The sequence below is a fragment of the Rutilus rutilus genome (genome assembly GCF_951802725.1).
Source record: "Rutilus rutilus genome assembly, chromosome: 11".
Classification (NCBI taxonomy): Eukaryota; Metazoa; Chordata; class Actinopteri; order Cypriniformes; family Leuciscidae; genus Rutilus; species Rutilus rutilus.
In genome coordinates, this window is record NC_140216.1 from 40,594,681 (window position 1) to 40,622,379 (window position 27,699).

Below are 27,699 nucleotides of genomic sequence, written 5' to 3' on the forward strand. Positions count from 1 at the left end.
AAAAATTACATTTTTTTTTTTGTACCCTGCATGTAAACCCAACCTTCAAAAGCAATTTAGGAATATTTAAAATAGCATAATTGGGGCACTGGTTATTGTTATTATTATTATGGTTATACTTCTTTTGATACTCTAATTTTCCAAAAGAAACGCCTCCAAGAGCCTACAACTACCAATCACAGCAAAGACATTTGAGTTGTAATTCCCATGTAGCAGAGTTCCGACTTTCAATTATTTATAAAATATAATACATTCAATTAGCATAACACACTAATGGTTTATTCTCTGTTCTTTGTCAGTCTTTCTTCCAGAGCAAGCAATCAAGAGGTACAAAAAAGTGCTGAACTACTTGAAAGCTGGGACAACAAAAACCCAGGCATACTTCAAGTGTGGCGTGGACAGAAAGACCATTGCTGATACTGCTGCAATTGCGGAGCTCGAAGCTTGTGACCTAGAGGCCTACAACAATTTGCGAGGCAACTTCCAAAGAGGACATAAACTGTCTGATTTTGCAGATCGGTGCAGAGAGTTATGCAGACAGGAGCCACTGCAAAGCACCATTGAAAACAAAAAGAAAGCTGGTTTGCTTATCGACTTCAATGAGAGACAAAAATAATGTTATAGTATTCTATGCTGTAGTATTGTAGTATTCTATGCTGTTTATGCATGTGTTTCTTTCTTTGTTTAATAAATAATATTCCATGCATGTTCTAGCCGAATAGCTATATACAGTCACCTTAACTGTAATTTTGTGTTACTTGACTACTGTTTAAAGTAAGCCATCATAAATATGGCCAAGTGTCACTGCTACTTAAGCTGTTGCTTGTTCAAGGCGTATTGTTAAAATCAGTCATGATGAATAAATATCATATGCAACCAAACACTGATGTAATTTTAAGGTTTTGGGGAAGTTGTAGATAGTAATTCCTATAGAAGTATGCATTAATACTTGATTCATTACTAGTTAGTTAACATGATCTTCACTTTAGAATACAGATCAAAATAATTAGTAGTTCCTATAGAGGTATGTAGTAACACTTGAGTCATTACTAGTTAGTTAACATGATCTTCACTTTAGAATACGGATCCAAATAATTAGTAGTTCCTATAGAGGTATGTAGTAACACTTGAGTAATTACTAGTTAGTTAACATGATCTTCACTTTAGAATACGGATCCAAATAATTAGTAGTTCCTATAGAGGTATGTAGTAACACTTGAGTCATTACTAGTTAGTTAACATGATCTTCACTTTAGAATACGGATCCAAATAATTAGTAGTTCCTATAGAGGTATGTAGTAACACTTGAGTCATTACTAGTTAGTTAACATGATCTTCACTTTAGAATACGGATCAAAATAATTAGTAGTTCTTATAGAGGTATGCATTAACACTTGAGTCATTACTAGTTATCATGATTCCATGCTGTAGTTACTAATCAAGAGCCAACCCGAAAGGGTAGAATCATCTAATCATTCACAGGATATATATACACACACACACATATATATATATATACATATCTACATATGAACAAAGAGACATACATAAAAACAATTTTTGAGAGGTAGGTTAAATAATAAAATAACTGGTATTTGGATGGCTGATGACTCAGTATGTTCCAGTACTCACCATGATGAGTCTAGTTATTCAAAGCCAGTCCAGAGGAATGCCGGAAAATCGGCCACAGGGTAAGTGTTCCAGACAAGTGCATTTATAAAAACAATTCTTAAAAATTATTTAGTTTATGAATAGTTCTCTAAAAGACAGCAGTGCATAGGCTAATTATTGACAGCTTTCCCAAATCATAAGTCTGCTACGCTATTACATATTAATAATTAGTGTACAGTATCTAGCAGTAATGTTAATCTAGTGCTAGTAATTTGTCCTGCATTAGTTATTAATTAGTTTTGCATGAATTGTGAATTTTTTTCATTATTTCTCTGGGAAGTATTGAAAAATAGTAGTTATTGATTAGTTATTAGTGAACTACCACTTAAATCTGTAAAAAAAATTCAGTAGTTCTCTGGGAAGTATTAAAAAATAGTAGTTATTGATTAGTTAATAGTGAACTACCACTTAAATCTGTGTGCTATTACTTACTAATTCGTTAATCAGAGTTACTTGTTAGTTAATTGTAGTTACTAGATTGTTAATATTGTGTTACTCATTTGTTCCTGTGTAGTTATTCATTAACGAAGGATCCTTATTTTAAAGTGTTACCAAGAAATGTAACAAAAAACTCAGATAAAATGTAAAACTATGCACATAAATGTCTTAAAAGTGAATTGTTGTGCTAAAAAAGTATAAGTAAAACAGTAGTGCTAAGACAGTAAAAATGTTAAATTAAAAAAACAATTGTCATGATTATACCATGGTAATAATATAGGACTTTTCCCAAACATTGTGCTTCTTCTGCAGTCTGAGCAGCAGATTTCAGTCCCGTTTGTGTCTGAATCTGTCACAGTGTGGTGGAGCTTTACCAAGCTTTATAATGCATAGTGTTACAAAGCAGAATCCCCTATTTAGCACACAAAGGCAACAGTGGCAAGACTCTCTAGTAGATGATGAAGACACTTTAGGACAAGACAAGAGTCTTCCTCAGGCCATAACACAGAAATTATTTAAACATACATATATTTTAACTAGGCCAATATTGCCCATGGTGGGGGAAAAATCAATGCAGAAACAGTCAGTAAACATAATACTGATGTAGGGATGCAGTCCAAATGCGTGTATGTACAGTGAGTTAAAAATATAGGCTACTGAAGAAATATGTAGACAGAATTTTCCGGCGATCTGTTGGCTCTGAAGACAAGTTACCAGGAACCGCTTTGCAGGTCTCATTGCATCTTTTTGAATGTAACAGCAAGCAGAATCAGAACGACCACAGCCAACACAAATGTCGCCACTGCCCCCAAATGAACCCAATGATCTACAGCAGGTAAGAAGAAGGGTGGAAGAGAGAACATTTCTTTGTTTTAAAAATGTTTTTTTCATTTTCAAACTCACTGTTAAAGATTTTGCCTCAATGTCTCTTGTTTTACTTACTACGTGTTTTGGTGTCATCAGTTTTGCTGTTCAGTTTTTCTCTTGAGCCCGATTCTGTTGAGGATATCAAAGGTTAGTCACACAGTTTAGCATCGAATTGCTGTTCAAATCATTGATGTATAAACCTCAGCTGTCCAAATATTTACAAAATAATATTTCTAAACATCTACTGATCTTCTCTCACCTGTGTCATTGAGTGTATAATTATTAATGGTCAGATTTCCATCTCTATCATTCCTTCGATCACTGTTGACCCCGTGGACTCTCTTCGAAACCTCCTTCCAGCCTCCATGTGCCCCCCTGCCAACCCTCCAGGACCTGTACTCTTCCAGAGTGAGGAAGAGAGCAGGTAAAATCATCACAGACTCCACTCACCCTGGACACCCCCTGTTTGAACTGTTACCGTCAGGACGGCGACACAGATCACTGGCCACAAGAACTTCCAGGCACAGGAACAGTTTCTTTCCACAGGCCATTTCCCTTCTGAACACTTAACATGCCCCCCAAAGCATATGCCTGTAAGTGCAATACTCCCACTGTCTAGTGCAATAAACTCAGGTGATATTTATATCTATATTATCCATACTACTCAAAATACTGTAAATATGTTTATAATCTGTAACATGCGCTAGACTCCCACTGTATAGTGTAATATTCTCTAATTCAGGTGATATTTATATTATTCATACTACTCAAAATACTGTAAATATGTTCATAATCTGTAAATGTTTATTCAGACTAAACCCAACTGTGACCCTACTTTTTTACTTTTATACTATTTTTATTTATTTTTTATATATTTTCATTCTTAGAATTTGTATTACTATGTTCTTGTTGTATTTGTATTTGTATATGTGCACTGGAAGCTTCAGTACCAAGAAAAATTCCTTGTGGGTGCAAGCACACTTGGCAATAAAGCTCTTTCTGATTCTGATTCTGATTCTGATTAGAGTTTCTCTCCACTTTATCAGCATTGGACAACAGATCATCTGAGGCGAAACAGAAAGACATTAATCATTATAATAATGGTGTCAGTCAATCAAGACATATTAAGGATTAAGAAGTTTAAATATATATATATTTTTTAAATCACATTCATTGTTTAATCAGGTTAGACTTTACCATGAACATGAAGATGGAACTTCAGCTCTTTTGGAGAATTTTTGTAATAAAATCTTAATGAGTATATCCCAGAGTCACTGAAGTTTAGACCCTTCAGGATGATGTCACATGCTCCTGTTTTACATACTCGGACACTTTCATGCTTATATTCCTCATTCACACAAGCAGCGATGTCAGAAAAGTGTGTTGATTTTCCCCGTCTGACATAACGAATATCAGAAATGTCTTCGGCCTGATATCCACAGTGCAGGGTGACGTTTCCTCCCCTTATTCCTTCCACATGTTTAAGGGGGGTTCCTACAGGGGTGGTTTCTGCAAACATAGATTAATTCAATATAAATCACCAATATGAAAATTAAATGTGACGTTTCTGTCTATTCTCAGTAATCAATGTTATCAGAATTATTCAGTTATATGTAACCGGGGCAGGAATAGCCTGATATTTGATTAATTCCCTTGGTGATTTGCCCTTATGTTTGCTTTGCGCTGTCCCCTTTAAGAGTGTGTGCATGCGCAGATGAGAGAGAGCGCGGCAGACAAAAAGAGAGCGCAGTTTGAGACAGAGTCACACAGAGGGAGAAATAGTCGATTAAACTGTTAAAGAGAGAACATTTCCAGTTTGATATTGACTTGTGAATCTGTGGTGATAACAGCCGTGTGATATTGTCGAGTGTATGGTTGATTTCGCTGCTTATACGAGTGTGGTGTTCCTGCACGTGAGAGATCTTCCGTGGGGAAAGGAAATACAGAGACGTTGGGGAAGATTGAGCGTGAGTTACTCTGTAATATGTTATAAAAAGTTGTTGAAAGGTTAAATAACACGGTTTATTTCATATATTAATGCAACTTTGAGTAATTATTGTTCTTTATGCCGTGTTAGAGGGGAGAACAGCCACACGTGATATTGCACGTGCACCAGCTGCCACGTGAGCTTTTTCTGTGCGCTTCAAAGTCTCAATAAGAGTGAGTTTTGATCATTTTATTCTCCTAAAGTGTTTATGTATAAGTTATAAAGAATATTTGTACCTTTGTTCGTGTATACTATTTTTCTTGTGTAGTTACTGTTTGACTTGAACAGAAGGGGTCAAACTGTGTATTGTAATGTATTAATGTGGTGAAATGTGCAGATTTCTCATGTATGCTGTTTTATTTCTTTCATTAGGCACATACAGGCCACTACCGTTGTTTTTGGCACTCATTTTATTTGTTTCTGAGATTATCAATGTGAAAACCACCTTTTTTTTATTTGTTTTGTTTTGTAAGACTCTTATTACTTTGTTTTCTGCACTCATTGGAGTCAGTTTGATAGTTTATTTTGTTATGCCAATTTCACTTATTAATTGGAATGGTTTCTAAAACTGCTTTTCTCTTGAACAAAAATATACATTAACGCTGTGTCTCATTTGAGGCTCAGTCAGGAATAAAAGAACCCGTTTTCTTTAGATGTTATGGCTGTGTCTTATTTCCTGACATAACGTTTGAACGGCCACATCTAATTTGGTACCAGGAGTGGGGTTTCCGTTTTTTTTTGTTTGGGGATTGGTTTATTTTTGTGATAAGAGTGCTAAAATAGTAGGGTGCAAACAACGGTAGTGGTTAAGAGCGGCTGAGTGCTATAAGGACCTGCAGAATATTGTGTGCCATCCTGAAAGGAGCTGCAGGAGGACCAAGGGCCAGCAAACCTGGACTGCTGCGTCGGAGGAGATTGTGAAGGACGGTGCTTATTGAACTGACTGTTTGAGAACTGAGACTTTCTGCAACTGTGAGTCATGGACGCTGAAGACATGGACGATGCATCCTCCCAGGGTGAGGACATTCAGGGTGCAGGTGCTGCAGCTCCGGAAATGGACATTGAGGGAGGTAACCCCATCTCGCAGCTACAGTCACAGATACTGGAGTTGGGACGTAGACATGATCAAGTAATGTCAACGCTTTCTAACATGACTAATGTACCTACTAGATCTTATGTGTATATCCCAAGAGAGAGACAAATTGTACCTTTCAGTGGGGATCTGGGTAAAGATTGCCAAAATGTGGATGAGTTCATTGAGGAACTTGAGAGAGTAATCAGAGTGAGGGGTTTAAATACAGAGGATCAGGTGGATTTTATCCTCTCCCACTTAAGGGGTTCCGCTCTAGATGAAGTCAGGTTGTGTATGGGAGGGAAGGATAAGTTACCTCAAGACATGTTCTCCTACTTGAGGGCAGCCTTCAGGGAAAAGCGAAGCACCCCCCAGTTGTTACATGCATTTTATGCACGGAAACAATTGGATGGTGAAGATTTCCGTGATTATTCACACGCCCTGTCCTTGCTGCTCAATGCTGCACTCCAGTAGTCACCCCATATTGTTCCGAACATGCAGCTGGCATTGCGAGATCAGTTTATAGAGGGGGTGAGGGATTCAATTCTCCGTAGGGAACTGCGTAAGGTGGTTAGAGAGCGACCTCACGCTACATTATTTGAAGTCCGTGAGGAGGCCCTTATGTGGTGTTTGGAAGAGAGACCCCGTGCAGCTAATCTTGCTAGAAACCGAAATCTAGTGGGTGTGGGGGAAAATGTAGAGCATGCGAGAATGTCTGCGACCGTACCAAGTGACTTGAGTGTAGCCCTGCAGGAAGTAATTAAGGTAATTACACAACAAGGGAAAGCAATCGGGGAACTTACCAATGCTGTCCGTGACCTCACGATCCAGAGGTCTGACCCAAGTGGGGAGAAACCTAGTAAGGCCAGGTTTAAGCCAAAATATACCCGTGATGGCCAACCCATTTGTTTGAGATGCGAGGGTGTTGGACACATAGCCCGACAATGCACGGTGCCACGCTTCCGTGAAAACCCTGTGCCAGCTACGCCAGAGTCTCAGAGTCTTCAGGGAAACTGTGCGCCTCCATTGCGAAGAGCCGAGCAATGAGAGGTGGCACTGATGGCTCAAACAGTGGCACCCTTACCAAAGAGCGATTCCTGGAGCGTGCAGTGGGCAAGTGCCCAGAAGTCGAAATTTACATTGGGGGGGTAGCTGTCAGGTGCCTATTGGACACTGGCAGCAATGTGAGTACTTTGACAGAGAGCTTCTTTAAAGAGCATCTTCATGGAGAAGATAAAGACATGCATTGTACGACCAAGTGGTTGAAGATCACCGCTGCCAATAGGTTGCCGCTTCCCTACCTTGGGTATGTCGAACTTGATATCCAGGTAATGGGTTTGACTATACCTGGGTGTGGGTTCCTGGTGATTCGTGACCAAGAGGAAGGGGCAACTGACTCAGCGCCCCCAGGCATACTTGGCATGAACATAGCGCAGCGCTGTAAACAGTTGATTCTGGCCGAGTTTGACAATGCTTTGGAAGGGACGTTGGATGCTGACTGGAGAGCCGCCTTTAACAAGGTGCAAGAGGCTATCCCAGTGGAGGCGACCTCTATGGTTCGGACAATAGGCACACATAAGCTGTATGTACCTGCAGGCTCAGTTGCTACAATTCAAGCTAAAACACACAAGGAACTGATTGGAAATAGGGGCTTAGGATTGTTTGAACCAGGTAATACATCATTGCCAGGTGGCCTGGTCCTGGTTCCTACCTTGGTGTCACCTGGTAGTCGAGTGTTCCCAGTGCAGGTAGTAAACTTGTCACCAGAGGATGTGTGGTTGCCGCCTAAGTTGAAACTCGGGATACTTACCCAGGGTCGTCGCTTTGAGGGTAGCTCCTGCGAGGTTACATTCCATCGTATCTCCGCGGATCATGAAGAAGTTACTGTCCACCAGAGATCAATGACAGGGGTTGGGAGTGACCTGCAGTGTCCATTGGAGAAGGTGCGGATAGGTGGTACCCCTACACAGCAGGCAGAGCTGAAGGCACTCCTGATGAAGTACTTGGATGTGTTCGCCACCTGTGACGAAGACCTTGGTTATGCTGACCTGGTAAAACATGAGATTCCCCTGAAAGATGACCTCCCTGTCTCACAGCCATACCGACGAATACCCCCAAACCAATTTGAGGAGGTAAAGGACCATATCTCCGGATTACTCAAGAAGGGTGTCATCCGAGAAAGCTCCAGTTCGTACGCTTCTCCGGTGGTGTTAGTTCGTAAGTCTGATGGGAGTCTCCGACTATGCGTGGATTACAGGAAGCTGAACTCTAAAACTAGACGTGACGCATTCCCATTGCCACGAATTGACGAGAGTCTGGATGCTTTGAGCAAGGCCAAGGTGTTCTCATCTATTGATCTTGCGAGTGGCTATCATCAGGTGGCAGTTCATGAGAAGGACCAGAACAAAACAGCCTTCATTACACCATTTGGGCTGTATGAGTACCAGCGGATGCCGTTTGGACTCTGTAATGCGCCTGCGACATTCCAGCGCCTCATGCAAAGCATAATGAGTGATCTGGTCTTTCAAATGGTACTTGTATACTTGGATGATTTGCTTATCTATTCAAGTACATTTGAGGGACACTTAGTGAGGCTCAAGACTGTGCTAAAAAGGTTGAGGGAGGCTGGTCTAAAGGTAAAGGTGGAAAAGTGCCATTTTCTGCAGTCCGAGGTAAAGTTCCTGGGGCATGTTGTATCAGCGCAGGGGGTGTCTACAGACCCAGACAAAGTGAGTGCAGTGAAGCAGTGGCCGATCCCTAACACTCTAAAGGAGCTGCGATCCTTTTTAGGGTTCTGCAGTTACTATCGAAGATTCATTGAGGGTTTCTCTAGAGTGGCAGGTCCGCTTCATGATGTGGTTAACACTTGTGTTCGCCAGGGGAGTGTGGTTCAGGCCAATAAGTTGTTCAAGGGCTCCTGGACAACAGAATGCCAACAGGCCTTTGAGCACCTCAAGGAGAAGCTTACCTGTGCGCCAACGTTGGGCTATGCGGACTTCACCCTACCGTTTGTGCTGGAGACTGACGCCAGTAACCTGGGATTAGGCGCTGTGCTATACCAGCAGCAAGGGGGAAGGAAAACCGTGATAGCATATGCAAGTCGGAGGTTGAGGGGTGCAGAGCGAAATGACAGGAACTACAGCAGTATGAAGCTGGAGCTCCTGGCACTCAAGTGGGCAGTGGGGGAGAAGTTCAGGAGTTACCTGCTGGGCTCGAAGTTTACTGTCTTAACAGATAACAACCCTCTGTGCCATCTCAACACGGCCAAGCTGGGTGCAATTGAACAGAGGTGGGTTGCACAGCTTGCAGTCTTCGATTTTGACGTGCAGTACCGTCCTGGTCGGTGTAACACTGCAGCCGATGCTCTCTCTAGAAGACCAGGGCTAGAGGGAATGGAGGTGGTAACTGAAGATTCAGAATACGACGGCTGTGTGGCTATTTGCAGCGGGCTCCGCACCGGGACGGCAGTGGAGGCTGATCTGTCAGGGCTAATGGAAGGGCCTAGAAATGGAGGGACAATACAGCTACAATCAGCCATGGTTGATCAAGGGAATGAAGAGGGACAACTCCTGGAGAATACCCCAACGCTACCTGGATACACGAAAGATGAGCTCCGTCAGTTCCAGGAGGAAGATCCGACCATCAGCACGCTGAAGTGTTTCTGGGATAGGAAGAGGAAACCCACAAATCATGAGAGAAAAGGCTTGTCTCGATCTGTGCTCTTGTTGCTTAAGCAGTGGGATAGAATTCAAGAGAGAGAGGGGCTGTTGTTTAGAGTCATTGACGATGTGTTCAATGGGGAATGCCGACAGTTGCTGCTCCCTGCATGTCTGGTCAAGCTGGTGTTGCAAAGTGTCCATGACCAGATGGGGCATCAGGGCATTGAGAGGACGCTGAGCCTGCTCAAGCAGCGTTGTTATTGGGTTGGGATGAGTGATGCTGTGGATAAGTGGGTGAAGGAGTGCCAGCGATGCGTGTTAGCCAAAATGCCGCAGCCGAAGATACAAGCACCTTGGGCCCCGTTCTTGGCGTCACATCCATTAGAGGTGGTTGCGATGGATTTCACCACACTAGAGCCTGCATCGGATGGGCGGGAGAATGTCTTAGTTGTAACCGATGTATTTACTAAGTTCAGCCAGGCGTTCCCCACCCGCAATCAGAAGGCAGACACTACAGCTAAGGTCCTTCTGAAGGAATGGTTCCTTAAGTATGGTGTGCCACAGCGTCTTCACTCAGACCAGGGGAGGAACTTTGAGAGTGCCGTTATTGCAGAACTCTGTAAGCTGTACGGGGTAAGGAAATCCCGCACTACGCCACATCACCCCCAGGGAAATGCGCAGTGTGAGAGATTTAACCGCACTCTGCACGATCTCTTGCGTTCATTACCACCTGAGAAGAAACGGAGATGGCCAGAGTACTTACCTGAGCTGGTGTACGCCTACAATGTGACTCCCCATTCTTCCACCGGTTACTCTCCATACTACATGCTGTTTGGGATGCAGCCACACTTACCAGTAGATGCCTTGCTGGGTCAGGAGACAGGAGGGGAGATAGAGCCTACCTGGTTGTCTGTCCATAAGGAACGGCTCCAGGATGCACACTCCAGAGCACGAGAGTATGCTGAAAGAAAGGCAGCGGACCGTGTTGCCCAGCGTGAGAATGTGGTGTATTGTCCAGAGGTAGCAGTGGGTCAGCAGGTGTATTTACGATATCGTCCTCCAGGAAGGAACAAGATCCAGGATGCCTGGGCTCCCACGGTGTATACGGTGGTTGAGGTGCATGGAACAACCTACACCGTGGAACCGGTGGGAGGTGGTCCTGCAAAAAGAGTGCATAGGTCAGACATCAGGCCCTGTCCAAGACCAGTCCCAGTGCCGATGCCTAGGAAAAGAGTGACACCTGTAAAAGTTCCTACCTTGGAGTTGGTAGAAGGGATGCCTACACTGGATGCAGAATGTGTGCTGGTGGAGGAAACCAGATGGACTAAGGAGGATCCAGTGGACAAAGTGCTTGGGAGGTTGCAGCACCCAGTGGTGCAGCCAGAGGATGATGCTGAAATAAGAGAATTGGAGGGCAATGATGGAGTGCAAGTAGATGATGAGGCGAGTATAGTAAGACAGCTCCCTCAGCCCAAAACAAAAAGAAAGGATTCAACATTGGATGTGGTGGTTACTAGGCCAGTTCCTGTTCCCCGAAAGCCCAGGGCAGAGAGTGCCCAGGTGGATGTACCCTGTCCTTCACCACGCAGGACCCAACGGTCTACTGCTGGGGTTCATAGCAATCCAAACAGGCTGCCTAAATCGGCTTGCAATTCTGTGTCTTTCAGTCCCGATGTTCTTTCCCAAGTGTTAGCTGGAATAGTTTTGTATACATCTGGAAAACTACAAGGAGTAGTGGATGATTAAAGCATGTTTGAAGTCATCGAGGACGTTGACTGTAGGCAGGGGAGAGTGTAACCGGGGCAGGAATAGCCTGATATTTGATTAATTCCCTTGGTGATTTGCCCTTATGTTTGCTTTGCGCTGTCCCCTTTAAGAGTGTGTGCATGCGCAGATGAGAGAGAGCGCGGCAGACAAAAAGAGAGCGCAGTTTGAGACAGAGTCACACAGAGGGAGAAATAGTCGATTAAACTGTTAAAGAGAGAACATTTCCAGTTTGATATTGACTTGTGAATCTGTGGTGATAACAGCCGTGTGATATTGTCGAGTGTATGGTTGATTTCGCTGCTTATACGAGTGTGGTGTTCCTGCACGTGAGAGATCTTCCGTGGGGAAAGGAAATACAGAGACGTTGGGGAAGATTGAGCGTGAGTTACTCTGTAATATGTTATAAAAAGTTGTTGAAAGGTTAAATAACACGGTTTATTTCATATATTAATGCAACTTTGAGTAATTATTGTTCTTTATGCCGTGTTAGAGGGGAGAACAGCCACACGTGATATTGCACGTGCACCAGCTGCCACGTGAGCTTTTTCTGTGCGCTTCAAAGTCTCAATAAGAGTGAGTTTTGATCATTTTATTCTCCTAAAGTGTTTATGTATAAGTTATAAAGAATATTTGTACCTTTGTTCGTGTATACTATTTTTCTTGTGTAGTTACTGTTTGACTTGAACAGAAGGGGTCAAACTGTGTATTGTAATGTATTAATGTGGTGAAATGTGCAGATTTCTCATGTATGCTGTTTTATTTCTTTCATTAGGCACATACAGGCCACTACCGTTGTTTTTGGCACTCATTTTATTTGTTTCTGAGATTATCAATGTGAAAACCACCTTTTTTTTATTTGTTTTGTTTTGTAAGACTCTTATTACTTTGTTTTCTGCACTCATTGGAGTCAGTTTGATAGTTTATTTTGTTATGCCAATTTCACTTATTAATTGGAATGGTTTCTAAAACTGCTTTTCTCTTGAACAAAAATATACATTAACGCTGTGTCTCATTTGAGGCTCAGTCAGGAATAAAAGAACCCGTTTTCTTTAGATGTTATGGCTGTGTCTTATTTCCTGACATAACGTTTGAACGGCCACATATAAATAGAGTTATAATAGAAATTTAAATAATGTTGCTTAAGCCACGTATTTTTTTATTTTTGTTTCACCAGTTTCCCCAATGTTTAGCGCCAGAAAGAAATGAAAAGATCAAGGTTGTTGTTTGGAGCCATGGTCTATTGCTGATGGAAATTAAATTATGCACTTTGCAAAAACATTGTAATTTTGCATCTAAATCCCAGTTTGGTTATTCTCGCTTTATTCTGTTCAGCTTATGAAACACGTTTGAGTCTTATTGGCCTTTCAGAGCTAACACACCAGCCTCATTCCTGACAATAACACTGCAGTTGAAGTGAATTCCTGAAAATCCTGCCCAAACAATGTTATTAATAAATGATCTGCATAAATAAGTCAGTGACATTATGATGTGTAATGATGTACCGTAATATTCATTCATCATCATATTCATCATACAAATTACAACAAAAGTCTCTTGGCTTTAGTGGTGCAACACAAAAACAATCTACTAAAATAACTCAACATAGAGCTGTAAATAAAAAAATATGATTTATCATCAAAAATGATACTGACCACCATGACTGATGAAGAAAAACAGCAGCAGCACCTTCAGCCTGTCGAGAGAACAGAAGGGCTCTTGAGTGACTTCACAAAATAAATGTATCTAGAGATTTTTTTTAGTCGAAAATTTTACAGACCACAATACAGCTAACTCTAAACTTTCCATTTCATTTTTTTTATTAACATGTGAATATTTAAAGCAACACCATGTCGTTTTTCAACCTTCATAATATATTTCCAAGACTCTTGTGATGGTACATCGACTTACAATAGGTTGAATGACACGTCTGCCACAGCCTGACGGGGTCTGTATCGCTTTTACTGGCACTACGTAACTTCGGGGTTCGGGTAGTAACCAGAGGACAAAAAGAACAAATTCAACTGCTTTACGGCATACCTCACTTTTTCTGGTGAAAGTGTCTTGCCTCAGGCTATTATGCAAATCGATTTTCCAACTTTGCAGATTCATCTACGGTAGCTTGATATTATAATATTGATGATATATGGCTATTACCTACCACACAAATATTGAATTGAATTAGCATTCTGTAAAACAGTAGCCAATAGGCTACTATAATGACGCTGGCTTGTAAACGTGAGCTACGCGATCTTTTGCCGTTTGAAAAAAAATAAAACCCATGAAATTATATTCATATGACATGCTGAAATAAATGCCACTGTACCTGGGACATTTCACACGCAACACAGGCAGTCTGCCCAAGACGTGAGAGGAGTTCTGCAGAGTTCGGGGGTATCGCTTGTCAACAAATGCACGTGTATCCCCTGGTGTAACCATGACAGATTTTACGACAGTAGTAGAAGACAATACTGTTTCCCAACTGTAGGGGGACCCCGAGAGCAAAGGTTGCATGGTGTTGCTTTAACACATGTAGATCTTACATGATAAAAATATGCAATCATAAACATCAAACTATAATCTGCATCTTTATACGTTTTCTAAATTATTCCAGTGTTTTAAAGCAATTAGCCCGTGAAGCTGTGGCTTACAGTGCATTAAGAACAGAAGTAAACCACGGCTTTACAGGTATATACCCTTTTATAAAACAGTTAGTCCATAAAAAATAAAAAATAAAAAATATATTTAGATGCAGTGGTGCAGTAATACTGATGTAATGAGTTCCATTTTCCTGTCTTCCTCAATGTTGAGGTGTTTTATATCTGTTTGCCTGGAGTTTCTTGAATTAAAGGATATTGTAATTGTTGTGTGCTTCCTTGCACAGCCATCTGTGACAGCCAATCAGAATCAAGGAACTATCTGTCAGTCAAACCATAAACACAAACAACAGGTTTTAGAAACTCAGTAACTTACCTGATTTAATTTTGTTTTCTTTATAATAGAAATATTAGTATGTTATATTTTATTTTTATTGTGTAATTCCTATGTATGTCTGCATTAATAATTCATTCATTACATTTATATAGCGCTTTTCTCGGCACTCAAAGCGCTTTACATAGAACGGGGGATCTCCTCAACCACCACCAATGTGCAGCATCCACTTGGATGATGCGACGGCAGCCATATTGCGCCAGAACGCCCACCACACACCAGCTTACTGGTGGAGAGGAGACAGTGATGAAGCCAATCAGTATATGGGGATGATTAGGAGGCCATGATGGACAGAGGCCAAGGGGCAAATTTGGCCAGGATGCCGGGGTTACACCCCTACTCTTTCGAAAGACATCCTGGGATTTTTAATGACCACAGAGAGTCAGGACCTCGGTTTTACGTCTCATCCGAAGGACGGTGTCAGTCTGTACTTTCTTCTGCACTGGAAGCTTTTGTCATCAAGACAAATTCCTTGTTTGTGTGTAAACTGATTCTGATTCTTACAATCTGAGTAATCAACATCTAGGCCCTAATTATAATCTAGTCAAATCAGCCTATATTATTTACCCCACTAATGAAATCAAAGGGATGGAAAGGCATAGCGCAAAATACCTGTCCCAGACAGATGAATGCAATCATTTATTGTGGTGCGTAGATCCAACAAAACTCAAAAATCAGAAAAAAAGATCCACACACGAAAATTGGCCATAAAGCTCACAAGATTAAACTATCCAGAGGCCACAAATAAAGTGCAAAACAGTGCAAGGTGCGCAAAACGTTTTCGGGTTCAACCCTTCATCAGTGCCGTGTGTTTCCAAGCACACCTGCGGTCATTTACAAACTTATTACTGTAATCAATGTAATATAGCCTACCGGAATCTAAATTTATCCCATCGAAAAATATGTACATAAATAGTCTGTACATAAATATACATAGGCCTATGAAGACAAAAATGTAATCTTTTAATATAATTTCATTATTTAATATTATGTATCTGTATTATTATTCTTTATTAGTATTCATAATCAGTTGTATTTTCTTATGAAGTTTAAAATGCACGAGTTAGACTATAGATTGCATGGACGTGTGTTTAAAGATCATATTTTTGACACAAGGAGGGGAGCTGGGAGAGTTATTCTGTGTGCAATGCAACGTTCACTGAGATGTTCCAATTATGATGATACCTCAGATGTGTACAGTGGGTATGCTCTTTACAATGAAAGGAATGTTTAAACTGATGCACATGTACCACTGATGTATACACAGAGGGATAGTGGATTGTACCACGTGTAAGCATTATGTATACATTCCATTTTTAAACATAAGCAATATGTTTTTCTACCTTACATGGATGTTGGAAGTCTCTCTGTGATGTAAGCTCAATCTTACTTTACTACGATAGAGAAACGCATAGATCTGGCATGAATAAAACATCTTCTCAAAGTTTCTCTCCTGACATATAAGAATAAAGATTTTTCTTGGCAAGATAATGGTGTCCGGTCCCGAGAATCAGATAACAACGGGGAAAAGGCTTCATTCCAAGTCTATCAAAACAACTGCATAATCTATTCAGAGCTTTGAAAGTTCTAAAAACCTGACTAATGAAAAACATCATCATAATCATCGTCGCTATAAATCACACGACTGGATAACAATAGCCATAAAAACATTTCCTTAGCATTGATAGCAGATTTAGTTTTCCACATTCAGAAAATAAAACTATTAGTATTATTAAGAATACAAAAACACACATTTTAAAACGTGAAAACTTACATTGTAAAAGTTCTACACGAGAGTCAAAGCTTCATTAATCACGGAAGGTTTAGCGATAGTTAAAGGTTTAAAGTGAAAGTAAAGTTACAGGTGCGCGGTTCCAGAGATTGGGAATCTGCCTCCAGCCCTTCAGATTTGGCTGTCACCGGTTTGCTGGTCAGACAGTCCACAATTCGCTATTCATCATTATTTGCTGCCTGGACAGTCCTGATAACAAGTCTAACTTTTTTCCCCATTCAGCTTTATATTTGAAGAGCCTCTTCTGCGTCCTGCTGATTCTGTCCTTGGCTCATGCTCGTGCATGATCGTGTCTTGAGATCACGGCAGAGTGTAATTGCCCAAAATAAAATAAAAATCTCGCTAATTTTATTTAAATATAGCCAAAATAGCTCCTTGTCGCAAAACATTAAAAAGTCGCAACAACAATGAGAAAGTCGCTACTATGGCGACAAAATCCCATTGGCAACACTGCGCAGCTACGGCTGCAGTAACGCGTCATGACCACCAGGTGGACGTCATGTTATTGTATTTTTTTCCTGAAGAAAATCAGGAAATTATTTTATTTAGCCTAATTCTCTTAATAATTAGATGCATCATCATAATACAGTCAATCAGCAAACATGATTGTTCATTGCACGACACTGATGTGAAACCATTTTTGTGTTGTTCTAAAAGCATGAAGGACATCATTGAACATAGTTGTGATTTCAAACATGTATTATTTCTTAGTTTTAATGCTGTTTATTTGATCAGAACAGAATGATGTTTTCTCCCATCTGAACTCTGAACAGATCAGAAGATCCTCGTACTTACAAATTTGGAGAGACTACTAGCTATTTGTGATTGATGTGTTAAATTCATGAATGTTTGAAATAGAATGTTTACCTGTATGTGATTTGCATAATCCAGCAAGAAAATTCACCCGTTCATTCAGATTATAACACTTCGAGTCTCGCACCGGCCGGGTATACGATCTCATAATCACAAACTCGTCAGTCTTGGTCATTAACAGAGGCGATTGACTACTACTTTTTAGATAACCGCACCATGTTAATTTCTAAAAGTATATTATGTAGTCCCCGTATCTGAACACACCTAATTAAGATAAGATTAGCCTACATCTAACCAGAGGTCACAACCATTACAATAGAAATAAGATGACCAATTTAACGTCCTCTATTGGTAACTTATATAGCTAATCATGCCGTGGTTTCCCACGTACACTTAGTAAGAATAACGCTATACAACAATCAGAGGTTGAGGCTCACTCTACTTAGATTGGTCTAACAACACTTTGTTGCTCTAAACGGAAACCCCATTATTAGCCTCTACAGTTCTAATATACATTGACTAATGCCGATGTGTTAGTCGGATCTCTAAAACTTCAATCAGTGTGCTCCTTTGCTCCACCTAAGCTGAATTTCAGTCTGTTTACTAACCTGGGCTGCGTTTCCCAAAACCTTCTTGACGCTACATCGTTCTTAAGTTAAGCTGTAGGCCTTATCCTTAATGGTCACCGTGATTTTGCCAAGTAAGACATGATCCTGGATCATAATATTTTGTTGATCCTGAAATAACATTCCTGTCCCAAAATTTAGTCCTTGCCCTATTCTTACCCCTAAACCTAACCCTACCCATAACTTTTCCCTAAAATCAGTTGGAGGAGATCAAACGTGTTTTATTTCTGCCTGAGTGTGTTGAGCTCGGAACAATGTACAAAGTCTAGTAGTGTGTGATGTCCAGTTTTTTAACCCTTTTTACAAAGGCAGCAAGTTTATGATTCATAGTGTTTTAAAATATGAATAGTTACTATTCAGATAATGCACTTTACATCAATTTTTATTTATTATTATTAACTATGCCAGGCCTGCTTAGCTTGTGCAAGCAAGGGAAGCTGAACTATATTTGTTTCCTAATGTACTAAAATGTGCCGTCTGGTAAAGTAATGCAACCAGGTGGTCGCACAAACTTCTTCCAGCAGCACAAGAATATGTATATAATTTGAGGTGGATTGTTGGTTTCAATTGTGATCTGAAGAAAGTGATAGAAAGAATTTCATACAGTATATTTCACATCTTTATTTAACCTTTGTGCACTGTGTCATGATTCCTGTCTTGTGTTTCACTTGTTTTGTGTGTACTTTTGTCATTTCCTGTTATAAGAGCCATTATGCTCTACTCAAATGTCTGCTGTAGTTCCACTGGAGAACACTGGGTGGAGTATGGGTTTAGGGTATATAGGTAATCAGAGAGCAAGAGACATCAGGTGTAATGGGGAAGCAAACAATTTTTGACTGTGAGGATCATGTAAGGACATGCTAACTGATGATTGCAATGTGTTTGAGCATCAGAACTGAGACAAATAAAGAAGATAAATGCAGTATTGGACTGGAAGTGTATTTGTTTGGAACCACGCACGCGTCAGATAGCCCTACAAACACATCTAAGTGACAAGAGGGTAATTTGTCGCTACACCTGTCTTGTGCTAAGTTTTGTAGTCTTATGTAGTTTTTCATGTTGATTAGTCTCCCCAGGTGTATCTTGTTTCCTCATTTCCTAGTTAAAGGGTTAGTTCACCCAAAAATGAAAATTCTGTCAGTAATTGCTCACCCTCATGTTGTTCCAACCCCGTAAGACCTCCGTTAATCTTCGGAACACAAATTAAGATATTTTTGATTAAATCTGAGAGCTGTCTCACTCCTCCATAGGCTTCTAAGACATTATAACTTGCTGGCCCAGGAAATGTATTAAAGACATCGTTAATATAGTCCAAGTGACTACAGTGGCTCAATCTTAAGTTTATAAAGCGACGAGAATACTTTTTGTGCAAAAAAAAAAAAAAAAAAAAAAGACTTTATTCCACTATTCATTTCCACTATTCATTTCCTTCTCTCCGTGTAGGAGGGAAGAGAACACAAATTATTTTTCTTTTATAATCTCACTGCTTAAAGAGTTTGTAAATCTCTCAATGTCTCCTGTTGTACTTACTACGTTGTTCTTTAGGTTTGAGATTATCATCAGTATCCAGTTTTCCCTTTGATCCTGATCTAGATTCTGTAGAGGAGAATGAAAGGTTACTCACTCACAGTTTAGCATCAATTTTCTGTTCAAATCCTGATTAAAAATCAGCTCAAATATCTCTGCTCATCCACTGATGTTCTCTCACCTGTGACTGAGACTGTGATCAAGGTTTCTCCTTCATAATCCAGAACTCTGTATGTTCCAGTGTCAGTGTCTGTAAACTCATTAATGATCAGATTTCCATCACTGTCATTCATTCGATCACTGTTGACCCCGTGACCTCTCATCCAGACCTTCTTCCACTCTGAGCTGATTGTGTTCTGATGCTCCACTTTATAAGCGTTGATCAACAGAACATCCAACTTCAGATCCTCTCCTTTCTGCACAGAGATCTCATCTGAGGAGGAACACACACATTCATCATTATTATAATGGCGTCAATCAATCAAGGCCATACACATATATTTAAGATTAAAGGAACTGAATGTAATAATTTAAAAACCAGCCACTGAAAAGCCTATATTGAAATCATCCAATCTGGATATTGAATAACTGTTACATTTAATGTGTTTAATATTAGCAATATTATTAATCTGTTAATATTATTAGGAAATCCAGAAAGCACATGATGATGGTTTGATCAGTTCTGACTTTACCATGAATATGAAGATGATACTCCTTGGTTTGTCGCTTCACTTCTGTCTGATCATTATTGTAATAAACATTCAGAATGTATTTCCCAGCGTCAGTCAGTTTCAGATCCTTGATGACGACGTCACATGATCCTTTTTTAAACACTCGGCTGTTTTCACTCTTACATTCTTCATTCTCACAATCAAGGATGTTTTTTGAAAGTCTGGTTAAAACGGTAACACTTTATATTACGACCCGCAAACAACTGCGTAAGTAAACCGAAATTACGGTGTACGTTTCTGTAATTATAGTGTACTTCCGTGTAGGTATAAGGGAACAATATGTTAAGTTTTGGGTAATAAAGGGGTAACAAGCAGATATACAACCTGCAAAGAAATTCGTAAGTAAACCGAAATTACGGTGTACGTTTCTGTAATTAGTGTACCTCCGTTTAGGTATAAGGGAACAATATGTTAAGTTTTGGGTAATAAAGGGGTACAACCAGATATACAAGCAAATTATTTATAATGTAATTATTTTAAAACTAACAGGTACTTATTCTGTTAATATATTCCAGGGAAAAATTGTACGTCTGTTGTATATAAAAGTTTTTATCACATTTCTGGCAAAATATGTTCTTGTGCAATGTAGTTACAGGGTCATTTTGACATCTGTGGGTTGTAAATTAAATATATATATATATATATGGCTGTATGTAAGCACAGTATGATCAAAATTTTATCTTAAACAATTTTATAAACAGCTGATTTCGAAAAACATTGGCAATGCTATTTATTGGTTTTTCTTACTAAACTACTTAACATTTAGCCAAAAAAAATATAGTTTCTGCTATGATTTTAATTTAGGACGTACCATGTAGTACTTACCTTATCACATTGTATTGCAATGACACTTAAATGTCAGGGCAAATATACTGTCTAATTAAAAGTTTTTTTGTTTTGTTACCCCCTTGTTCTGTGTAGTTACAGGGTAAGTGTAACTCCTGCGGGCTGTAAATTAAAGTGGCGCTTGTTACCCCCTTGTTACAGGGTAAGTGCAGTAAACGTACAATAAAGGATTCCATTTAATTTCTGACTTTTATTTTACAAAAAAAATTCAAAACACTTTTTCATCTTAATAAAACATTGTCTTTTCTACAGTATACTCAAACAACAAAGTAACACATTATATCCCCCCTTATATATTTGCTTCTCTTGCTTTTCTTCTTCTTTCTTTTCTTGCTCTTCTGTTTCTTAACTTCCACTGGGGACTCTGAAGTTGAGGAGTTGATGGAGTCCCATTGGTCTTGCTGCACTGCAAAAATATTAATATATATACATGCTCTTAGCAAGCTACACCTTCAATTTTAAGTTGTCGAACAATCCTCCACTCTAAAACATTTTGTGCCACCTGATATTACTGTAGTAACTGTAATTTTGAAGAAAACACATTTTGGTGAAGTTTGAGGCAGATCATGGGGGGGATTGTGATATTTTATAGTGATAATGACTGTAGTGCAGCAGAAAATGTTTAAAAAAGGCATAGTTGTTCTGACAGCAACAAAAAAACTAAAAAGCATGAAACACAAACCTGAGGGCTGTGGCAATAGTTCAATAGTTCGTGTCGGTAGGCTACACGATCCATTCCACCTGCACGATATTGCTAAAATCCCATTATACGCATGCGTAGAACGGATCGTGCAGGTGGAACGGATCGTGTGCCAGGTGGAACACGATCCGTTCCACCTGCATGATCCGTTTCACGCATGCGCGTAATTACGTACGTTAAATAACAAACGGGTTATTATGGACGTATTTTGTTATTCTGTGCCGTGATGAAGACAGATATATGGTATATATATATATATATATATATATATATATATATATATATATATATACATATACAAGTTTAATTACAACCCACAGATGTCAAAATTACCCTGTAAGTACATTGCACAAGAACATATTTTGCCAGAAATGTGATAAAAACGTTTATATACAACAGACGTACAATTTTTGCCTGGAATATATTAACAGAATAGGTACCTGTTAGTTTTAAAATAATTACATTATAAATAATTTGCTTGTATATCTGGTTGTACCCCTTTATTACCCACAACTTAACATATTGTTCCCTTATACCTACACGGAGGTACACTATAATTACAGAAACATACACCGTAATTTCAGTTTACTTACGAAGTTCTTTGCAGGTTGTATATCTGCTTGTTACCCCTTTATTAACTTAACATATTGTTCCCTTATACCTACACAGAAGTACACTATAATTACAGAAACGTACACCATAATTTTGGTTTACTTACGCAGTTGTTTGCGGGTCGTAATATAAAGTGTTACCAATACATTAAGTACTCTTGTCAACAGCACCTATAGACCAGAAACAGCCATTTCGAGATTCAAGTTTTATTTTAATAAATGACACATTTGTATAATAAAAACGAAGCTTTTGAGTTGATAATATATTATTGGTCCAGTTAAACAAGCTTTTTATTGAACAAACCGTACAATTTAATAAAATAACACAGATTATACAGAAACGTGATATTTAATGGTATTAGATGATTTGTTAAATGTATTTAATAGATTTTACTTTCAATAAAACATGTGTAATTGGTTGGTAAATGTGTTTTATGCATGTTTTGACTGAGTTTCACTGCATTTACACAGTTTGTGGAAGAGTTTCGTTCACAGTTTCTCCCGTCTCTAACCAAAAGTATCCCACAAAGATGAGCGTTTCAAGAAAAAAATAAATAATATTTGGCCATTATTTATAGTATGATTGCTCAATATTTTCTTCTACTGATTATTTTTTCGAAGCAGATTGAGCTGTCGAAAATAATACAGCATGATGTTCAGTGACTGACATGATGTAGTATATTATTTATTTTAAAATTGGCATATGAATTCATAAATGAACTTTAACACAGTGACTTTTATTTTGACACCTTAAAATAAAGTGTGACCCAGTTTTCTTTATTATAAATCTATTTTCTACAAATACTTTATTAGGCTTGTATGTTGCACTAATGGAAGTTATGCAGTAACTCTATGTAACTGTGGAAACTATACATTAATAAACACACTTTTGCAGGAACATGAAGGCGTAAGACATGAGCCCACATTGAGGGTTTTTTACTGCATAATAACTTGATAAACTATGGATGGCATTGCAGTTTTTAAGTACTCCAGCTCACCAAATACCTTATTTTACTCATAAATTGAAAAACATCTTTATTAATTGACAAATCACACAACAATAAAATACACAATAACAACACCAGTAAAAATCAGTAAATAAATAATGATAATAAATACTGGAGGGAAGCGCTGGTGAATCAGTCTTCTGGGTTTTGACGCCATAAACCGGTTAAATGAACATAACGGCACATTTAATGATCAGAAACTTCAGTGTTGTGAGTCTGAGCTTCACAGAGACGCGGTCGAGTTGTAAATGCAGCAAACGTAAACATTTAAACATCATCTTCATATTTCATCATAATATTACAAATAAGTTTATGACATGCTTGTTCACTGTTAATATACTGTGAATATGCAATACTTCATGCATTAGACATGGTCATCTTTCAGTTTCCAGCTGATCTTTATAGCTCACTTTAACCAGTGAACAAACAGGATCTCATGTAGGAGTGCAATCCAGATGTTGTAAATGCAGAAATGTTGACAGAATCCTGTTCAGATCTGTTGGTTCTGAAGGCAATGACATTACTAGATGTTCTGGAGAATCTGGACTACTGTACAATATTTTCCACTGGGATCCTTTGGTCATGATCCGCTTGAGAGGAATTATGTTCTGTTTTCCTGATCAAACATTTGTGTTTCTTGATGACAGCAAATATAATCAGAGCCAGCAGAACGCCAGAAGCACCGGCAGTCCAACAGACACAGTCCAGAACCTCATATCTGGAAAGTGGGAAGAGAAAACAGTGTTTAAAATGTTTTTTTCTTTTTTAATCTCACTGTTTAAAGATTGTGCAAATCTCTCACTGTCTCCTGTTTTACTTACTATGTTGTTCAGTGCCATTAGGTGTAGGATCATCATCTGTTCTCATTGAGCGTGTACCAGATTCTGTAGAGAATATCAGAGGTTACTCACAGTTTCACATTTACTGCTCAGATCATGATGAATAAACCTCAGCTGTAAAATCAACTCAAATATTTATCCTCATCCACTGATCTTCTCTCACCTGTGACTGAGACTGTGATCAAGGTTTCTCCTTCATAATCCAGAACTCTGTATGTTCCAGTGTCAGTGTCTGTAAACTCATTAATGGTCAGATTTCCATCACGATCAGTCAGTCGATCACTGTTGACCCCGTGACCTCTCGTCCACACCTCTGTCCAGCCTTCACTAGAGTTTCTCTCCACTTTATCAGCATTGATCAACAGAACATCCATCTTTACTTTCTCTCCTTTCTTCACAGAGATCTCATCTGAGGAGGAACAGAGACATTCATCATTATTATAATGGTGTCAATCAAGACCATAAGAAATATTAAGGATTAAAGGGAAAAAATTTAAACATTTAAGAATCAGCCATTGTTAAACCCATATTGGAGACGACTGATCTTATATATATTATGCGGGACGTGTCCCATTCAGTGTCTCTGCATGCAGACCAACACTATCACTGAAGGAAATCCAGAAACTCAGTTCGGACTTTACCATGAATATGAAGTTGGTACTTCCGCTCCACTTCTGTTTGAGAATGGATTCTCAGAATGTATTTCCCAGCGTCACTGTAGATCAGATCCTTGATGAAGACGTCACATGATCCTTCTTTAAACACTCGACCATTTTTACTCTTACATTTTCCTTTCTCACAAGCAAGGATGTTTTTAGAGAATCTGCTTAAAACTATATCTGAAATGTCTCTGTCCTCAAATTCACACGACAGGGTGGCGTTTCCTCCTTTCTTCCCCATCACAGATCGAGGGCTGGTTTCTGAAAACACACAGAAAAATATAATGTATTTTAAACACCATATGTGTCTAAAACCCAGCGGATTATTCTCACTTTATTCAAAGTTAAGACCTGATCCACTTTTAGGACAGTATTGTGTCTTATTGGCCTTTCAGAGCTTCATTCATGAACAGGGGAAGATCAGAAACTGCTCAAATACTGCAGTTGCAGTGAATTCCTGAATTATTCATTCTTTTTTTTTTTTTTTTTATTCATTCCTGTAATTCCTGAACTGTGTTTATCAATAGGTGAACTGAATGATGTCATGTCAGTGATGATGTAATAGATATGCTGGGTAATTTCCAAAAGCAAAGTCACTTGGTGCAAAAGAGAAACAATCGACTGGATGAACAGAGAACTGATAATCAAACATTGTTACAATTTAATATCAACAAAAATGATACTGACCGCTATATTTGATAAAGCAAAACAGCAGCAGCAGAAGTTTAGAAACCCTGATGTTAAAACAGAAGAGCTGGTTTATGTCACAGATACACACACACATTTATACAGGGATAAAACGCTTTCATGAATGGTGAAATATTACTAAACAATGACTGATAAAATGATAACATGATAAAAATGTCAAATAAGAAACATCAAACTATAACATTAATCTTTGGTTTTTATAAAATGATTCCTGTGTAATTCTGAAAATGATCAGTCAAACTCAAAACACGAACAACATGCTTTAGAAATTCACTAGCAATCTAATAATTATCTCTATAAATTAAGAAACATCATTATAATAGCAGTAATTGATTCAGCATGCCGATTTATTTCCGCGTCACAATATCAGGATTAAACTAACAGAAACACTATAACACAAAACAAGCTTTATATTTAAAAACTTACATGGTTCTGCAGGAACTGTATCTTCAGGCGTCGACAGTTGTAATCCAGCTCCTTCAGTGAGATACGAAACAAAAACAAGTAGCCTATCCCATTATCATCAGGAGAATCCCCCGGGAAATACCCATCATAAATTTAACCAGTTTGACATTGACCTGGAAATTCATGGTTTGTTTTCAATGAGAGAGCCACATCGCACAAACACACACACACACACACACACACACACACACGACCGCAAATTAAATGACTTATTGATTTGATACCACTTGCGATCTATTGTGTCTTTAAGGATCTAATATAATATAATGCAGTACAAATTGATTGTCCTGTACACACACTTATAAAGCTGATGGGGGGGGGTTGTGCACGCAAATTTCGTGCACACAAAAATGAAGCACTTCCTGAAATTGACATTTATATCAAAGATCAATCATTAATCTAATATATCAAGTATCCTTATAACAGCCCCTATAAACCAGGTCATCCGTTTCAGTTTCAAGTTTTTTTAATAACACATTTGTAAAGTAAAAACAAAGCTTTTTAATTGCATATATAAGCCATAGATGTATGATGTATAAATATGATACTAAATATATGATAAAAAAAAATAAAAGTTTGCATGTTTTTTGTAAACACAAACACACACACACACACACACACACACACACACACACACACACACACACACAGCAGATACTGGAAGCATTGTCATATTCTGGAATGATTGTCTCATGGTTAATTCTCATATATAAATATATTGATAGGGATTTCTGTTGTGCTGGTCGGCTGTATAGAGTTTCACACATATTCAATGAGCTCTACAATAAAGATTCAATAGAGCATGATCTGCAATATTCCTTCACTGACAAACAGCACAAAAACAGCAATTGCTGACCTCACAAGACAGTCATATTTGCACATATTTGATGATCTAAACCTTCACAGTCACACTCAGGTGATGAGGACGGATATTTTATATCTATTTGACACAGTAATGAACGATAAGCCATAAGTCCAACAACCATTGTGCTGCTCTTAGATTAGTAAGCTATATGTGACCCTGGACCAAAAAAAAAACAGTCACATGGGTTTTTTTTGTTTAATTGAGATTTATACATCACATGAAATCTGATAAAATAATCTTTCCAGTGATGAATAGTTTGTTCAGATAAGACAATATTTGGCTGATATACTTTTTAAAAATCTGGAAACTATAGGAGCAAAAAAATCTAAACATTGAGAAAATCTCCTTTAAAGTTGTCCATTTATGTTCACGATTGTGCTGCATTCACTCACAAAAATACACGTTTTATATATTTACAGTAGGAAATTTACTAAATATCTTCATGGAACATGATCTTTACTTTAATATCCTAATGATTTTTGGCATAAAAGAAAAATCGATAATTTTGACCCATACAATGTATTGTTGGATATTGCCACAAATAAACCCGTGTGACTCGAGACTGGTGACGTGATCCAGGGTCACGTATGACAAAAACAAAACTACAAATATGATCAAATTCCATATAAAATTAATGAATTAATGAATTAATTACAATTACAAATATTGTATCCAAAATCCAAATATTACGTCATCAAAAGTGTTTAAGACATTTATAAAGGAGCGAGTGTTTTTAATGGTATAGTGTTTTCTCAATACATATTTTTAATACAGCTTTACAAAGAATACCTGAAAATCCCATAGTAAACAGTCAAAGGGAACAGCAGTGAGATGTAACATGGGAAAGAAACAAATCTGATTACATTGCATACAAACTGTTGACAGCTGAATGGTTTGATGAGTATGAAAAATGCTGTTCATTTATAAACTATAGATATGTTGCTTGATGTCACCAACTGAACACTAATGGCAGCTGTTTAGGCAGAATATGTTGGTGCAACACCTCACTAACATACTTTATGTTGGCTTTTCCTTTGTTTCCTTTGCATTTTTTGGCATTT

At 38.6% G+C, this 27,699-nt stretch overlaps 2 protein-coding genes and 2 long non-coding RNA genes across 4 annotated transcripts; 1 reads left to right on the forward strand and 3 right to left on the reverse strand.

Annotated features, from left to right (window-relative positions):
- Window positions 1–1,258: 1,258 nt before the first annotated feature.
- Window positions 1,259–16,494, reverse strand: LOC311300370. Its single transcript, XR_014629273.1, has 5 exons — window positions 16,224–16,494; window positions 13,114–13,154; window positions 3,236–4,485; window positions 3,052–3,105; window positions 1,259–2,935 (listed from the first exon to the last, which is right to left on the reverse strand). It is a non-coding gene; the product is annotated as an uncharacterized lncRNA (long non-coding RNA).
- LOC311300375 lies at window positions 4,721–5,615 on the forward strand. The gene is made up of 2 exons (XR_014629278.1): window positions 4,721–4,943; window positions 5,054–5,615. It is a non-coding gene; the product is annotated as an uncharacterized lncRNA (long non-coding RNA).
- Window positions 16,495–18,858: 2,364 nt separating the features above from the next.
- LOC311300175 (uncharacterized protein) lies at window positions 18,859–21,643 on the reverse strand (the record flags this gene model as incomplete). Its single annotated transcript, XM_084424308.1, has 3 exons — window positions 18,859–19,276; window positions 19,389–19,640; window positions 21,556–21,643. 3 exons carry the CDS (start codon window positions 21,641–21,643, stop codon window positions 19,188–19,190), a joined length of 429 nt encoding a protein of 142 aa, XP_084280434.1. The 3' UTR covers window positions 18,859–19,187.
- A 1,577-nt stretch (window positions 21,644–23,220) lies between these two features.
- LOC311300332 (uncharacterized protein) lies at window positions 23,221–25,781 on the reverse strand. Its single transcript, XM_084424572.1, has 6 exons — window positions 25,735–25,781; window positions 25,288–25,334; window positions 24,583–24,861; window positions 24,105–24,350; window positions 23,924–23,986; window positions 23,221–23,820 (listed from the first exon to the last, which is right to left on the reverse strand). Coding segments are annotated over exons 1-6 (699 nt in total). The 5' UTR covers window positions 25,737–25,781; the 3' UTR covers window positions 23,221–23,758.
- Between the last annotated feature and the right edge of the window lie 1,918 nt (window positions 25,782–27,699).